The sequence below is a fragment of the Thamnophis sirtalis genome, unplaced genomic scaffold (assembly GCF_051295495.1).
Source record: "Thamnophis sirtalis isolate CommonGarterSnake01/CBP01778 unplaced genomic scaffold, rThaSir2_p1.2 scaffold_14, whole genome shotgun sequence".
NCBI classification, from domain to species: Eukaryota; Metazoa; Chordata; class Lepidosauria; order Squamata; family Natricidae; genus Thamnophis; species Thamnophis sirtalis.
This window is the reverse complement of record NW_028261394.1, coordinates 3,049,703-3,067,202: the sequence shown is the minus strand read 5'-3', so window position 1 is coordinate 3,067,202 and position 17,500 is coordinate 3,049,703. Positions and strand designations below refer to the sequence as shown.

General features: G+C 47.9%; 1 protein-coding gene across 1 annotated transcript in view; it reads left to right on the top strand.

Moving 5' to 3' along the window:
* The window catches only part of MAD1L1 (mitotic arrest deficient 1 like 1), a 428,801-nt gene that overhangs the window by 31,864 nt on the left and 379,437 nt on the right, over positions 1–17,500 (top strand). The window contains exon 10 of the mRNA XM_087729234.1: positions 7,765–7,851. Within this exon, the coding sequence (XP_087585360.1) occupies positions 7,765–7,851 (87 nt within the window). The remainder of the gene's footprint in view (positions 1–7,764; positions 7,852–17,500) is intronic.

Here is a 17,500-nt window from a genome sequence, read left to right as displayed (position 1 = left end):
TGCTGCGGGCGGCGTGGCTGAACAATCCAGAAATCCTCTTTTCTTTCTTTTTTTAACATACTTCCCAAAGCCAAGATACCAGCTTCCTATGCCAAGAACAGCCCCTTAATTATGACTTTGATAGGTACAGTTATAAGGGAGAAAATCCCGAGTCTCTGGGGAAGAACTTCCTATTCTAAAGAAGCAGAGATGCTTGGATAGAGCCAGCAGGTTGGATGCTGAGGGCAGGCTATAAAAACCCCTGAGTAGGGGGAAAAGAGGCACCAGAGAACGGATTTACAGGTAGTCCTCAGCTTATGGCCAACATTAGGGGGACAGTTCTTGGTGGTCCTTGAGTAGGCTGTGGTTTTACTGAGTTGGTAATTCTCTGATTGTTTACTGTGTGGCGTTAACTCCTACCACCACCGCTTTAGTTTGAAATGTGGGGAGCTGCACTGAAGAGACTATTTTAGAGTCTTTATTACTACGCAAACAGTTACTGTATGTCAACTCCAATAATTATTTCCTTAAACCCACGAAAAGCCATTCTCTACTGGATTTATTTTTATAAATGTCATTTCATTATTGCTGCATTAGTTTTTCTACTCTCTGAGCTCGCTTGTTTCCTTGCAAACGTTTCATGGCTCCAACTAGGGAACATCATCAGTGCTAGGAGAGTGCGCTGTTTTGCTGTCAAACAACACTCCCTTCTAGCACTGATGATGTTCCAGAGTTGGGCCATGAAACGCCTGCAAGGAAACAAGCCAGCTCAGAGTCCTCATTTCAGCCCCCAGCTACAAATATTCTCCTTTATTGGCAAGTTATCTACGTATAACAAAACAGTCCCATTGGTTTTCAATGTTACGTGCACTGAACCATGCCTTTTAACTGCGGTCAGTGGCTGAGACACTGAGCTCGTCCATCAGAAAGTTCAGCGGTTCGAATCCCTAGTACAGGTCTCCTGCCTGAGCAGGGGGTTGGATTAGATGACCTCCAAGGTCCCTTCCAACTCTGTTGACTGGCCCTTCAACACACCACCCCCGGGTGCATCTGCACCACATTCCGAAACGAAGCACACGGCGGCTCAACATTTTGTGTGCATTGGGACCCCCCCCCCCAATTAAACCTTACAACAGTGTTGTGACTCAGCAGAAGTCTTTTGGGGATGCAAGATTAACAATGCAGCTGGGGCTCGTTAGTGCCGTCTTTTGGTGATAAAAGGACGGATGGTGCCACGCCCTGGTTGCAGGAGTCAACGTTCATTCATTCGTTCAGCATTCATCGGTCATGTTTGTTTGTGAGAGACCCTTGGAGAAGTGATTTGCTTTCTGTAACCCTGATTCAAGGAGACACTTGGAGAAGTGAATTGTTTTGTAAGAGTTTTGTTTTGCATTCTGTTATCTCCTCGTCAGAGACTTTATTTATGTTTATTTTTGGGCTCGCAGCCAGTTTGAGCCGAGGACTGATAAAGTGAGTTCCTTTTAAGTTTGTCTGCCTGTCGGAGGGGGGAACAGAACACAACAGGCTTGCAAATACTCTGGTTTAGTAGCACCCTCGCCTGGGAGGTGGAGAATGAATCCCAGGGTGCAGCCGTGATTCCAGAGTGAAATCTGAGCCAGGATTTTACAGGCCAAAAGCGCAACAGCCGTCAGGGGGCTTCCTGCCATGAAGTCAACATGTCACTTGGAGTGGTTTTTAAAAATTTCAGCATCATTTTTAAATGACAGCGCTTCGAATTAGCCATACTTCAAAGGATCTGTTGAGAGCTTTGCTTAAGTATGATTTATGTATTTTCCCTGCCTGAAACTAATGATAGGCTAATGGGAACATAGAGACCTAATCTTTCCCCCTGTAATCTAAATGTTGCTTGCCCCCCATAATAAGGAAGAAGAAGCTTTGTCAGAAGTGCTATTATTGATGGAGAAAAATGTTTTGTGTGCTTATGATTCATTGGCTCAGTCCAAGCAGGGAAACAGCGAATTTATTGTCCCTTATATTTATACATGAATCTTTTTTTTTATTAATATCTTTTTTTATTAAATGCCACGTTCTTTGATTTTAACCGGAAGTCCAAGAAGCGAAATCTCCTCAGAAAGTCCACTTTTGGACTAAGCTTAAAAGGTTCTGTTTTAGGCCCAGTACACTTCCAACATCTTCATCAGTGATTTGGATGAAGGGATAAATGGGGGATTCATCAAATTTGCAGATGACACCAAGCTGGCAGGAATAGCCAACACTCCAGAAGACAGGCTTAAGATACAGAAGGATCTTGACAAACTTGAACATTGGGCACTATCTAACAAAATGAAATTCGGTGGTGAAAAAAGTCAGGTTCTACATATAGGCATGAAAAACAAAATGCATAGATACAGTATAGGTGGTACCTCGCTCAATAGTAGTAACTGTGAGAGGGATCTTGGAGTCCTAGTGGAAAACCATTTAAATAGGAGCCAGCCGTGTGCAGCAGCTGCCAAAAAAGCCAACACAGTTCTAGGCTGCATCAACAGAGGGAGAGAATCAAGATCACGTGAAGGGTTAATACCACTTTATAAGGCCTTGGTAAGGCCACACTTGGAAAACTGCATCCAGTTTTGGTCACCATGGCCTCCAGAAGTTGTGAATGCCCCAACACTGGGAGTTTTTAAGAAGTTACTGGATAACCATTTGTCTGAAATGGTATAGGGTTTCCTGCCTAGGCAGGGGGTTGGACTAGAAGACCTCCAAGGTCCCTTCCAACTCTGTTATTCTGTTCTATATTCTTCATTCTATCTTCTATCTTCATCTATCTTCATTCTATCTAGTTTAGAATAATTAACTGCTTCTCTCCAGAAGTTGTGAATGCTCCAACACTGGAAGTTTTTAAGAAGAGGTTGGATAGCCATTTGTCTGAAATGGTATAGGGTTTCCTGCCTAGGCAGGGGTTGGACTAGAAGACCTCCAAGGTCCCTTCCAACTCTGTTATTCTATTCTATTCTATTCTATTCTATTCTATTCTATTCTATTCTATTCTATTCTATTCTATTCTATTGTTGGACCTCCAGAAATTTAAACCCTCCTGCAGAAGACCAAACAGGTGAAAATAAAACCAAATCTGTCTCCTTACGCGACCGCTGTTCCTTTTCATATTTATAGCCTCAGTCGCACACCCTGCTTGTTGAAGAAGATTTATTTAGTAAACCAAACTTGGCTTGTTTTTTCCCCACACTCCGCACGAAAATCAGACAAGCCATATATGATATTTACGGCGCTGGGGTGCAAATCTTCACGTTCTCAATTTTTGGGGCCTGTCCTTTTAAAACCTCTGCATGAGTATGTCTGTTTTACAGAACAAGTTATCTGAAAACTTCTTTTTTCCCCCCTTGCGTGGGAAATATGCTATATTAGCTTGTCCTCCTGTCCTCCTGGTGAGCCTTTGGCTAATTTTAATTAGCTGGGCTTGAATTCTACTACGGGTGACCCTTGAAGGAATGGAATTAGATGCAGGCAATTAAATCCCTCTAACCTTTTTTTTTTTTTTTAAATAAGCCTCTCTAAAACTGCGTGATATCTATTAGGTTTCCTCGGTTAATCATATACGTTTCCATTTTATGCTTCTGATGTCTTAACGGTCAACAATTGATTATCTGGGTTCATCTTGTTTAAAAAGAAAAAGAGAGAGAGAAAAGGCTAAAGTGGCTAAAGGATCGGAGCATCTACGTCAAATGTTAATTGGCTCCTATCGCCACGGGAAGGAGGGCCAGAGGGGTTTATTTCAGAGGCAGCCACACGAGTAGGAAAGAAAGAGACCCCTTTGTCATATGTTGGAAGGGTCTTCTACTCCCAACCCCTCCAATTCCAGGGATGGCCAGCCTTTGGCTTATGGCGTGCCAAAATTGCACGCACGTGCGCCTACTCAATCTCCCTCCCTAACTGCACAGGCGCACACGACCCCTCCCCAGGCTCCAGAGGCTTTCTTGAAGCCTGGGGAGGGCAAAAATGCCCCCCCCAGAGACCCCCTGGAAGCCGGAAACGGATTGTTTCCGAACTTCTGGTTGGCCTCGTTGGGGGTGTTTTTTCGCCCTCCCCAGGCTTCAAGAAAGCCTCCAGAGCCCGGGGAGGGCGAAAACGGCCACTCCTGGCCCTTCGGAAATGTGAATAATCAGCTGGCGCGCACCAGAGCTGACGGCTGGCGTTCCACCATATAGAGCTCCATGTGCCCCCTGTGGCATGCATGCCATTGGATCACCATCACGGTTCTAGTCTAACCCCCTCCTCGGTCATAGAATTATAGTGCTAGAAGGGACCTCGGAGGTCCTCTAATCCAAACCCCTGCTCGGTCATAGAATCATAGTGCTAGAAGGGACCTTGGAGGTCTTCTAGTCCAACCCCCAGCTCGGTCATAGAATCATAGTGCTAGAAGGGACTTCAGAGGTCTTCTAGTCTAACCCCCTCCCCGGTCATAGAATTATAGTGCTAGAAGGGACTTCAGAGGTCTTCTAGTCTAACCCCCTCCCCGGTCATAGAATCATAGTGCTAGAAGGGACCTTGGAGGTCTTCTAGTCCAACCCCCTCCCCGGTCATAGAATCATAGTGCTAGAAGGGACTTCAGAGGTCTTCTATTCTAACCCTCTGCTCGGTCATAGAATCATAGTGCTAGAAGGGACCTCGGAGGTCTTCTAGACCAACCCCCTCCTCGGTCATAGAATTATAGTGCTAGAAGGGACCTTGGAGGTCTTCTAGTCCAACCCCCTCCTCGGTCATAGAATTATAGTGCTAGAAGGGACCTCGGAGGTCTTCTAGTCCAACCCCCTCCTCAGTCATAGAATTATAGTGCTAGAAGGGACTTTGGAGGTCTTCTAGTCCAACCCCCTCCTCGGTCCTAGAATCATAGTGCTAAAAGGGACTTCGGAGGTCTTCTAGTCTTCTAGCAGCCGTAAGTCCCTTCCTTTCAGTCCCTGGTTACTTTGGGACAGTCATTAAATGAACTGTTGTAAGTCGAGAACTAGCTGTATCCGTCAATGAGGCCGAAAGCTTCTGCGGGAATCCTGGGCAGCCTTCGGTTCAACAGAGGGCAGTGCTGTACCGGGTATGAAAAGATTTCCGCTTTGGGGCTGCGAGCCTCAACCCCCCTCCCTTCCCTTTGCAGTGGGGAGAGGCGAGGATAATTTGGGCCCGGCGGAATTTCCCGGAGCCTGCGGGAACCAAAGCCGCCTTTTTCTCGCAGGCTGAAATCTTTAGCCGGGTTAACTTTTGTTTACTTTTTTCCGGATGATACGATAGGAATAAAATAAAACCCATCCGTTCCCTTTTAATTGTCTGTCTGGTTCTTGGCCTGCGGGGGATTCTGGCAAGCGGCTTGTTTACAACCTGCCTATTTACAAATATCAGATCAGATAATCGGCTTCCTTCGCGGGAATGTCAGCTATCAATAGCCGACACGGCTGATATGAAGTGGGAGGCTTTGTCTGCGCCACCGAGGGGGAGATGGCGCATCCGCTTGACAAAAAGGAGCATCATGGAAGCATGTTTGTTCCATGCGCTGGCTGGCATTTGATAAGGCAATTCCGGTCTCTTCCTATCTGATGGGAAGCAATTAGTTGTAAAAACAATTAGAAGCTCTTCTCCCCCCTTCCCCCCCCCCCCAGTGTTTGCAAGCAGAGTCAACAGTCTTCCTTAATGAGCTATGGATTTGCCAAGCAATTGGCGGAGAGAGTCTTTGGAAAAACGAACAATAAACAAGAGTTTTGAAGTGGTTGTTCCTCTCTGTTGGGAAATCCTCCTTCCTTCCTTCCCTCTCTCCCACCTACCTTCTCATTTCTATCTCCTTCCCTCCTCCCTCCCTCCCTCTTCATACTTTCCTTCCTTCATCTCTCACTCAATTCCTTCCTATTCACCCACCTACCTACTTTCTCATTCCTCCTTCCCTCCCTCTTTCATGCTTTCCTTCCATATCTCTCACTTTTTCCTCCCTCGTACTCTCCATCTCTCCTTCCTTCCTTATCCCTCAATCTCTCCTTCCTTTAACTTTCCTCTTTCTACCCTCCCTCCTTTTCCTTCCTTCGTCCCTCCCTTCTTCCCTCCCCCTTTATCTTCCCTCTATCCACCCTCCCTCCTTTTCCTTCCTTCCTTCTTCCCTCCCTCCTTTACCTTCCTTTCCACCCTCCCTCCTTTTCCCTTCCTTTGTCCCTCCCTCCCTTCTTCCCTCCCTCCTTTACCTTCGCTCTTTCAACTCTCCCTCCTTTCCTTCCTTCCTTCATCCCTCCCTCCCTTCTTCCCTCCCTCCTTTACTTTCCCTTTCCACCCTCCCTCCTTTTCCTTCCTTCCTTCCTTATTCCCTCCCTCCTTTACCTTCCCTTTCCCACCCTCCCTCCTTTTCCCTTCCTTTTGTCCTTCCCTCCATTCTTCCCTCCCTCCTTTACCTTTGCTCTTTCAACTCTCCCTCCTTTTCCTTCCTTCATCCCTCATTCCCTTCTTCCCTCCCTCTTTTACCTTCCCTCTTTCAACTCTCCCTCCTTTTCCTTCCTTCATTCTTCCCTCCCTCCTTTACCTTCCCTTTCCAACCTCCCTCCTTTTCCCTTCCTTCATCCTTCCCTCCCTTCTTCCCTCCTTCTTTTACCTTCCCTCTTTCCGCTCTCCCTCCTTTTTCTTCCTTCCTTCATCCCTCACTCCCTTTTCCCTCCCTCTTTTACCTTCCCTCTTTCAACTCTCCCTCCTTTTCCTTCCTTCCTTCTTCCCTCCCTCCTTTACCTTCCCTTTCCAACCTTTTCCCTTCCTTCATCCTTCCCTCCCTTCTTCCCTCCCTCTTTTACCTTCCTTCTTTCCGCTCTCCCTCCTTTTCCTTCCTTCCTTTGTCCCTCCCTCCCTTCTTCCCTCTCTTCTTTACCTTCCCTTTCCACCCTCACTCCTTTTCCTTCCTTCCTTCATCCATCCCTCCCTTCTTCCCTCCCTCCTTTACCTTCCCTTTCCACCCTCCCTCCTTTTCCTTCCTTCCTTCTTCCCTCCCTCCTTTACCTTCCCTTTCCACCCTCCCCTCCTTTTTCCTTCCTTCATCCTTCCCTCCCTTCTTCCCTCCCTCTTTTACCTTCCCTCTTTCAACTCTCCCTCCTTTTCCTTCCTTCCTTCATCCCTCACTCTCTTCTTCCCTCCCTCTTTTACCTTCCCTCTTTCAACTCTCCCTCCTTTTCCTTCCTTCTTCCCTCCCTCCTTTACCTTCCCTTTCCACCCACCCTCCTTTTCCCTTCCTTCATCCTTCCCTCCCTTCTTCCTTCCCTCTTTTACCTTCTTTCCTCTCTCCCTCCTTTTCCTTCCTTCCTTTGTCCCTCACTCCCTTCTTCCCTCCCTCCTTTACCTTCCCTCTTTCAACTCTCCCTCCTTTTCCTTCCTTCTTCCCTCCCTCCTTTACCTTTCCTTTCCACCCTCCCTCCTTTTCCCTTCCTTTGTCCCTCCCTCCCTTCTTCCCTCCCTCCTTTACCTTCCTTCCTTCCTTCGTCCCTCATTCCCTTCTTCTCTCCCTCCTTTACGTTCATTTGTTCGTTCCTTCCTTCCTTCCTTCCTTCCTGCCTTCCTTCCTTCCTTCCTTCCTTCCTTCCTTCCTTCCTTCCTTCCTTCCTTCCTTCCTTCCTTCCCCCAACCCTAATCCTAACCCTTCCTCCCATGCATCCATCCATCCATCCATGCATCCATAACCCAAATTGTTCATCTTATAACTGTCATTTCTGCATCCCCCTCCTTGTGCCGGCCTTTCTGATAAAAGAAGAAGGTGCTGGGTTTTTTTTTAACCCTTTGTCCTCTCTTCCAATTATTCAGGAGTCCGGATGATTTCTCCAGGCACATCATTGGCCTCCAGCAACGGGAGCTAATCCTGACAGAGCAGAACGCTGCCATCTCCACCAGGTAAAAGGGCTTTGCATCTCTAAGTGGGTTAATTGTCCTTTCGACAGTTTTGAGAACAAGACGTAAGTGTCCTAGGCGAGACAGAAAGACAACGTTCTTCATATCAGATCCTCACTCAGCTCTAGAAACCCTGGTCAGAAGGCCAAGCCATAGCCTATCTCTGCTTTTTTTTCTTAAGTTGGGAAAAGGTGGGTTGGGTCACGTCGATCTTCCCTGGGCCGGATGTGATTCATGCTTCAATGGGAAGGTAACGATTTCCCACCACCTACCCAAGCATTTCACTTCTGGTCTGCAATACAAATTGTTCGTCTTTTCTGCACTAATTGGCAGGGATAATATTACGATCCAAAATAAAACTTCTGCTTTTTTCCCCGTTGCCTGTTCATCCCGGACACGGTTAGTTTAAATGTCAGAAAGCGGGACATTAAAATTAAGAGGAAGTTTTGATTTGATAGGTCCAAGAATTGCCAAAGGTTAAAAAAAAAAGAGAGAGAAAGAACTTTGGGAAATTAGCAGTTAGACTTATCTACCGCTTCATAGGGCTTTCAGCCCTCTCTAAGCGGTTTACAGAGTCAGCATATATCGCCCCCAACAACAATCCGGGTCCTCATTTCACCCACCTCGGAAGGATGGAAGGCTGAGTCAACCCTGAGCCGGTGAGATTTGAACAGCCGACCTGCAGAACTGCAGTCAGCTGAAGTAGCCTGCAGTGCTGCATTTAACCACTGCGCCACCTCGGCTCCAAATTGCAACTTCCACGCTCTTCCCAGACACTTCTTCTCCAATTCCACTTCTTTAAATACCAAGATCTCCGTTTGTCATGTTTTATTCTCTTTAAGGGGCGACTGAATGCCTGTATTTGAACTTTATTTCCAAATCCCCTAGAAGAATGTCTGAAGCATCTTAAAAGCAAATTTTATGTGACGCACAAAAGATCTGATGGTCAATTTTTTAAAAAAAAAATATTCATAAGAAGTTTGCTACCTTTTACGTGGAAACAGCTTGGAAAAGGACAGGTGGCATTTGTGATGGTGGCATCTGATTGGCTTCACCCATAAACCAGGTAGCCTGATCCAAGGTCCTGGCCGAGGTGGTGCAGTGGTTTAAATGCAGCACTGCAGGCTACTTCAGCTGACTGCAGTTCGGCTGTTCAAATCTCACCGGCTCAGGGTTGACTCAGCCTTCCATCCTTCCGAGGTGGGTAAAATGAGGACCCGGATTGTTGTTGGGGGCGATATGCTGACTCTGTAAACCGCTTAGAGAGGGCTGAAAGCCCTATGAAGCGGTAGATAAGTCTAACTGCTATTGCTATTGCTATTCCTTCCTTCTAGATTTACAGTCCATGGATGGTGTTTGTTTCTGGTATAAGATTTAGTAAAACGGCAGGGACCGGACTTAATTTTAGCAGCTTAGAGTGGCTTTTAGGGTAGGGAGGCCTGTTTTAGCCACGGTGGCGCGGTGGTTAGAATGAGTATTGCAGGCTAAACTCTTTCCCACTGCTAGCAGTTGGATCCCGGCTGGCTCAAGGTTGACTCAGCCTTCCATCCTTCTTCCCAAGGTCAGTAAAATGAGGATCCAGATTGTTGGGGGTGAGAGGTTGACTTTGTAAACCTCTTAGAGGGGGCTGTGAAGCACCATGAAGCGGTATATAAGTCTAAGCGCTATTGCTAGCGCCCGAAACGTCGAGCTCATTTTACCAAGCGCGATCAGTCAAACATCCTTTTCGTTTTAAATTTCATCGGTGGAAGAATTCGTTTGATTTAATGTTTTTTGGGGAAATGCGTGCTTCTAAAATACATTTTTAACATCTTCACTTTGGTGCATTTCTCTTTGACGGCTGTACTGTCTATGACAGTGGTTCCCAAACTTGGCAACTTTAAGACTTGTGGACTTCAACTCCCAGAATTCTCCAGCCAGCAGAGCTCTGCTGGCTGGAGAATTCTGGGAGTTGAAGTCCACAAGTCTTAAAGTTGCCAAGTTTGGGAACCACTGGTCTATGGCCGTGATGGCGAACTTATGGCACGTGTGCCACAGGCTGCACATAGAGCCCTCTCTGTGGGCACGCAAGCTGTTGCCCAACACGTGCTTCCCACTGGCCAGCTGATTTTTGGGTTTCTGCCATGCACATGCGTAAGGGGAGGGTTTGCCCACATGCAAGGGGGGCAGGGGGTTAGCGCGGGGGAATGTGACGCGCCCCCCACACCCCGTTTTTGGTTTCAGGGGGCTTCAGGGAGTTCTGCTAGCGTCAAATGGGGTGTAGGAGGGGTGTGGCACCTCCCCTGTGGCCCATTTTTGATCCCAGGAGGCTTCAGGGAGGCCGGCTAGGCCCAAAATGGGGGGCAGAGGATCACACATGCACGCATGGTGGGGGCGCAGGGGAATCGTGCATGTGTGGGGGTGTGGCGGGGAGGTGTCGCTCGCACATTGCATTATGGGTGTTGTTAGGTAAACTCCCCGTTGGGAGAGCGGGTGCGTTCAGTGAAGCGTTGTGAGAGTTGTGTTGGAAACACACAAACCAGCATACAGAGACACTGCAGTTTAAATAGACTTTTACTTTAGTGGAAAATAGAGGTATCAGAGTCCATCAAACAGTCCAAGTCATACACGGATAAGACAATCAGCCATCAATGTCTTTCAGCTAAGGGATAATCCAAATAACATAGTCCAGTAATCATATAATCAGTTCAGAACTCAAAGTTTGCTAGCAGTTGCAAAACTTACAATAGCACACGGCACTTTCTAACAGCCAGCTTCCAAAAACACTCAGATCAGATCAGCCCAACATCTAACGAAACAGAGAGCTAACAGTCCTTCCGGCTCCCTCTTATGGCCGATTGAGGAAACAGCAACCAATCACATTTTACAGTATGATTTAAAGAAACAGGTACAGCATTGCTATATGAGTTATATATTGCCAACCCAACCGTTAGATTATATTCCTAACAGGTGTGGGCACACGCACGGGTGCTGTTGCACACGGGCGCACACTTTCGGCACGCAAAGACAAAAAGGTTTGCCATGACTGGTCTGTGGTTTTGCGTTTCATCCGTCGTTTGGACTTCATCTGGAGGACATCGTGTCCTAAAAGGACATTACATCTCGGAGCAAGAAACGGCAGAGTGGGCCGTGATATTCCGTAGATTTAGTGATATTCCGCGGCTGACGACTCCGGAGGGGGAAGATGTAGTTTTCAGCAACCCCGCTACCGGAGCTCCATTGTGATGGCAACGAAGCCCCGTTTATACCAGCAAGTAAACAGCACCGTCTTAATTAATTCCTGGTTATTGCTGCTACCCCCTTTCGGCTCTCCGGGTGGGAAGCGCGCACATATTCCTTTTATTACCTGGTGTCCACTGTGTGCAATCATAAGTGATTATAGCTAGATGAACTTGCAAGGATGTGCTCTACTTCTTCCAGAGACGTGTTAGGAGCTTCGTAGCATGTTCTCCGCTGCTCCTTTGGGGTGTGTGTGTGTGTGTGTCTTTCAGGAGAACTTCACCCGGGGGGCGGGGGAAGAGAGCATTCCCTCTTTTTTTTTTCATTTTTAATAAATTTTTATTTTAAACACATAAGCACATCAACAGAAAAACAAACACGTAACTTAAAAGCAACATAGGAACAATAAGTTCCATCGTATATCATACCGCAGTTCCGAATCGGTTTCTTTGCAGTTAGTGTTTTCCCTTCTATACATTTCTATCTTGCGTTCGTAATCTCCTTGTTCGTTATCCATTTTTATGTACATTTCTTTATTTATTTATACTTAGCTACTTATGACCAGATATTATTTACCTATATTGTGCTTTATATTTTTACTGTCATTTATTCTCTTACATACAGATTATAGATATACATTCACATAATTATTCTTTTTCTTTGCCATTCTTTTATTATTATTATCCATTTGAAAGGTTATAAGGTACAGTTTGGAATGCTTTGTTTACCATCCTTCGCACCTGCTATGACACCACCTTGTTTTCTCTTTCTTTTCTTTTCTCCCTCCCTTCTCTACTTCCTTCCTTCCTCCTCTCCTTCCCCTTCTTCCTTCCCTTACCTCTCCCCTACTCCTACCCTCCTTCTTCTCCTTCCTACCCTCTCTCCTTCTCTTTTTCTCTCTTCCTCCCTCCTCTCCTTCTCTTTCTCTCCCTCCCACCCACCTCTCCTTACCTCTTTCTTCTTCCCCCTACCTCTCCTCCACATCTCACCTTATTTTCTCTTTCCTTTCTCCCTCCCTTCCTTCTCTACTTCCTTCCTTCCTCCTCTCCTTCCCCTTCTTCCTTCCCTTACTTCTCCCCCACTCCTACCCTTTTTCTTCTCCTTCCTACCTTCTCTCCTTCTCTTTCTTTCTCTTCCTCCCTCCTCTTCTTCTTTTTCTCTCCGGGAAGGGAGCATTTCCACGTAGGTTTCTGGATGCCCCCGAAAACCAGCCTGGGTCGTCGATGGTCAGGTTTGCATGGTCATCCCATTGCCGTGGCTTGGTTTTTATTAACTCCGAGAGGGGCTCTGTTTTGGCTTTATCTTCAGAAGGTTCCCCTCTCACACATAGGCGCTACTCGTTCCCGGCTCTAGGGGGCAATGTTTATCTCCGTTTCAAAGCAGAAGAGCCAGCGCTGTCCGAAGACGTCTCCGTGGTCATGTGGCCAGCATGACTCAACGCCGAAGGAGCATGGAACACTGTTTCCTTCCACCAAAGGTGGTTCCTATTTTTCTACTTGCATTTTTACAAGCTTTCGAACTGCTAGGTTGGCAGAAGCTGGGACGAGGAACGGGAGCTCACTCCGTTACGCGGCGCTAGGGATTCGAACCGCGAACTGCCAGCCTTTGTGATCGACAAGCTCAGCGTCTTAGCCCCTGAGCCACCGCGTCCCTAGGATGCTTCTTACCGCATGGTAACTTGAACACAAATGGCTATTGTTCTTTGATTCTCCGTGCGTCCCCGGGGGTAGAGGAAGCTTGAGGAGATCTCAAATTAAACCCACCAATTCAGAATAAGCCATGTTTTTGGCGCCTATCGGCCGGCTCATTTATAACGATGGAGCTGTGGGTTTGAAAGATAATCGTCCCGCTCGTATTTTCTGGGCAAAAGTGGTGAATGGCTTTTAGAGCAGGCTCCCTTCCTAATGTTGCTTGTAATCCAGGTCAAATTAATTACTTTGGAATGCCGCCCCGATTTGATTGCAGTGCTGGCTCTCCTGTCGGTCAGAAGATCTCCCTGGTTCATGGAAGCCAGTAGCATCTTTATGGGGAAGGTCGGCCTCTTGGCTCTGCCGAATTCGGAGAAAAGGCTGATAAATTGGGAAAGGAATTTTACCTTCAGAGCTTTTCCTTCTTTCCTTCCTCCCTTCCTCCCTCTATCTATCTCTCCTTTCTTCTTCCCTCCTTCCCTCTATCTCTCCTTCCTTCCTTCCTTCCTCTATCTCTCCTTCCTTCCTCCTTCCCTCCCTCCCTCCCTCTATCTCTCCTTTCTCCCTCCCTCTATCTCTTGTTCCTCCCTTCTTTCCTCCCTCCTCCCTGTATCTCTCCTACCTCTATCTCTCCCTTCCTTTCTCCATCCCTCTCCATCTCTCCTTCCTACTTCCTCTCCTCCCTCCCCTCCCACTCTCCTTCCTTCCACCCTCCCTTTATCTCTCGTTCCTCCCTTCTTTCCTCCCTCCTCCCTCTACCTCTCCTCCCTCTATCTCTCCCTTCCTTTCTCCCTCCCTCTCTATCTCTCCTTCCTACTCCCTCCCCTCCCTCCCACTCTCCTTCCTTCCAACCTCCCTCTTACTCCCCATCTCCCTCCCACTCTCCTTCCTTCCAACCTCCCTCTTACTCTCCATCTCTCCTCCCTCCTTCCCTCCCTCTCTCCTTCTTTCCTTCCATCCTCCCTCCCCCATTCTCCACCTCTCCCTCAGTCCCTCCCTCCCTCCCTCTATCTCTCCTTCCTTCCTTCCTTCCTTCCTTCCTTCCTTCCTTCCTTCCCTCCCACTCTCCTTCCTTTCACCCTCCCTCTATCTCTTGTTCCTCCCTTCTTTCCTCCCTCCTCCCTCTTTCTCCCTTCCTTTCTCTCGCCCTCTCTATCTCTCCTTCCTACTTCCTCCCCTCCCTCCCTCCCTCCCTCCCTCCCACTCTCATTCCTTCCACCCTCCGTCTTACTTTCCATCTCTCCTCCCTCCTTCCCTCCCTCTCTCCTTCTTTCCTTCCATCCTCCGTCCCTCATTCTCCACAACTCCCTTCCTCCTCCTATCTCTCCTTCCTTCCTTCCTTCCTTCCTTCCTTCCTTCCTTCCTTCCTTCCTTCCTTCCTTCCTTCCTTCCTTCCTCTCTCCCCCCCCCCCAATAAGGAGGAAGACAAGGACAGATGGTGCACAGCTTCCTTGGCAGCATTATACTGTGAATTTTGGGGGGTTGGGGGGGGGAGGAAGACCCCTGTGATCTCGAGGCGTGTAACTTGAGCATCCCAAGTGGCCCCTCCTGCCTTTGTTTGAGTCTGTTTTTACACACCCAGCGAGATCGGCAGCAAAATCTGTCAGGGGGACAGCTGGGTGTTGCTGATCCATCTGATGCCGAGCCTTGGAGCAATTAGACAAGGAGAGGGTTTAATTAAGCATATTCATTTCTTTCCTGGAACGGCTTCCTTCCGAGAAGCCGCCATCTCCTTCTCCTGGCCCGTCCAAGGCTTGTGTTAGTTGTGTTTCACCACAGCCCTGTCTGCTGAGGGTGGCCTTCGTGTTGGGCCGCCCCGTTCGCCCGTTGCCTGTTTTCCAGAAGAGCCAATTCATCTTCGGTCTCTCTGATATGAAGGTCTGAATTCTGATACAGCTTAGAATTCTGGTTTGTGGTGTAGCGTGGAGGGTAATTGAGGGCCTCTCTTCGGCCGTTTGTATTGTTAATACTGCCAAAACTCCAACACAAGTGCATACAGTCAAGGGTACGGTTTCCCCAGTTGCAATGGATGGCTGTGAAGGTTGGACCACAAGGACGGCTGGGCGCCAAAGAACGGAGGCCTTTGAACTCTGGTGCTGGAGAAGAAGACTCCTGCATTGAGTCCCTTGGACTACAAGGCCATCCAACCGGTCAGTCCTAGAGGAGATCCAGCCTGGCTGCTCTTTAGAAGGCCAGATCCTGAAGAGGAAACTCAAAGACTTTGGCCACCTGATGAGAAGGAAGAAGGACTCCTTGGAGAAGAGCCTCATGCTGGGAAGGATGGAGGGCAAAAGAAGAAGAAGGGGACGGCAGAGAAGGAGATGGCTGGATGGAGTCACCAAAGCAGTTGGCATGAGCTTCTATGAACACCGGGGGATGGTAGAGGACAGAAGGCCTGGAGGAACATGGTCCATGGGGTTGCGATGGGTCTGACACGACTTCGCAACTAACAACAATGGAGGACGAACCTGGCCAGTTCTGAGGTCTGGATCGTCCTGGGTCAATGGGCTGATGGAAATTCTGGTAGCGCAGCTTTAACGAAGAAAGCAGAATTAGTTTGCCTGGCGGTTCTTGTCTATTCTACCTGGTGAGGCTGACAGGTGCCCGTCTTGTCATCAGGCAGTGGAAGAGTCGGTCTCACCTGGGCTGGTTGATTGATGGACAGCTGTCTTCGTTAACATAGAAGGAGATGCTTATTTCCTGGGCTTCTTCGTTTCTCTGTTTGGAATATCACAGCAACCCCAGATGAAAGATTGATGATCGATGTCCCATTTCTGGCTCTCTCTGGTTTATTTATCTTTTGCTCTGCAAGTGTGGGACCTCCCTCTTTCATGTTTTCCTTCCTTCATCCCTCTCTCAATTCCTCCCTCCCTCTTTCATGCATTCCATCATTCGTCTCTCCCAATTCTGTCCTTCCTTCCACCTTCATATTCCCCTCTCCCTGTCTTTCCTTCCTCCCTCTCTCACACCCTCCTTTCCTTCCTTCCTCCCTCTTTCATGCATTCCATCATTCATCTCTCTCTTAATTCATTCCTTCCTTCCTCCCTCCCTCACATCCTCTCTCCTTTCCTTCCTTCCTACCTCCCTCCCTCTTTCATGCATTCCATCATTCATCTCTCTCTCAATTCCTTCCTTCCTCATACTCCCTCTCTCCCTGTCCTTCCTTCCTCCCTCCCTCACATCCTCCCTCCCTCCCTTCCTCCCTCCCTCTTTCATGCATTCCATCATTCATCTCTTCCTTCCTCCCTCCCTCCCTCCCTCCCCTCCTTCTTACCTACCTACCTAACTACCCATTTCTATATCCTTCCCTCTTCCCTCCTTATTTCATGTTTTCTTCCTCCTGCCCTCCCTTCTTCCTTCCTTCCACCTTTCTAGAGTGCATAAGAATTCCTATGGGAAGGGACTGATGGCCCCTCCCTCCCCCTCTCCTCCACCCTTTCTCTTTCTCTCTCTCTCTTTCCCTCCCTCCCTCTCTCTCTCTCTCTGTCTCTCTCTCTCTCGTTCTTTATTTAGGCTCTGTTTAGAGACGTGCCTGGGCGTTCTCCTGTCTGGCAGGCGTTGTGTGGAAAGCCAGCCAGCAGCGTAATGATGGGGCACTGAGCTATTTTGGCACCGTTGGGGAGGAAAACGCTTTGCCTCTTCCCCGTCTGCCGCGAGTCCCTTCCGATTCCAGGCCGAGGATACGGCGGCTCGAGTCTCAAGTAGCAGATGCCGTCATTCTCTCCCTGCTTCAACGCCTGGCTCGCCAGAGCTAATAGCCCCTTATTACAATTAGATTAATTACTATTAACTCTCAGGTGGCGATATCAAAATTAGCCTGCGCTGGGGACAACATAGGATGCCTTTTACAGGCAGTCCTCACTTAGCGACCATAACTTGGGAGTGGCACTTCCATCACTATGCCCAGGGGTCACTAAGGGGAAAAACAATGTGAAAAACCAAAGGGCTCACTTTCCTTTAGGTCATTAAGTGAATCATTTAAGTGGTCATTTTGTGCTTAACTGCGGGACTCAGCATCTATCCATTCATCATCCAGCCATCCCTCCATCAATCCCTCCATCCTCCATTTCAACATCCCGCTATCCCTCCATCCTTCATCCCTCCATCATCTTCTATTTACTATTATCCCTCCCTCCCTCCTCATCCATCCATCCATCATCATTCAGCCAACTTTCTATCAATCCATTCTCTATTTCTACATACATACAATTCTTTATCTATCCATCCATCCATCCATCCATCCATCCATCCACCCATCATCTTCCATCCATTGTCCTCCATCCAGCCAACCCTCCACCAAGCCATCCATTCTCCATTTCTACATCCAGCTATCCATACTTCATCCATCCATCCATCATCATCCCTCCCTCCCTCATCCATCCCTCATCAAACCATTCAGCCAACTTTCTATCAATCCATTCTCCATTTCTATATACATCCATCCTTCATCCATCCATCATCTTCCATTCATCGTCTTTTCATCCAGCCATCCCTCCATCAATCGCTCCATCCTCCATTTCTACATCCAGCTGTCCCTCCATCCTTCATCCCTCCATCATCTTCTATTTACCATCATCCCTCCCTCCCCATCCATCATCATTTATTCAGTCAACTTTCTATCAATCCATTCTCTATTTCTACATACATACATTCTTCATCCATCCATCCATCACCTTCCATCCATTGTCCTCTATCCAGCCATCCCTCCACCAATCCATCCATTCTCCATTTCTACATCCATGCGT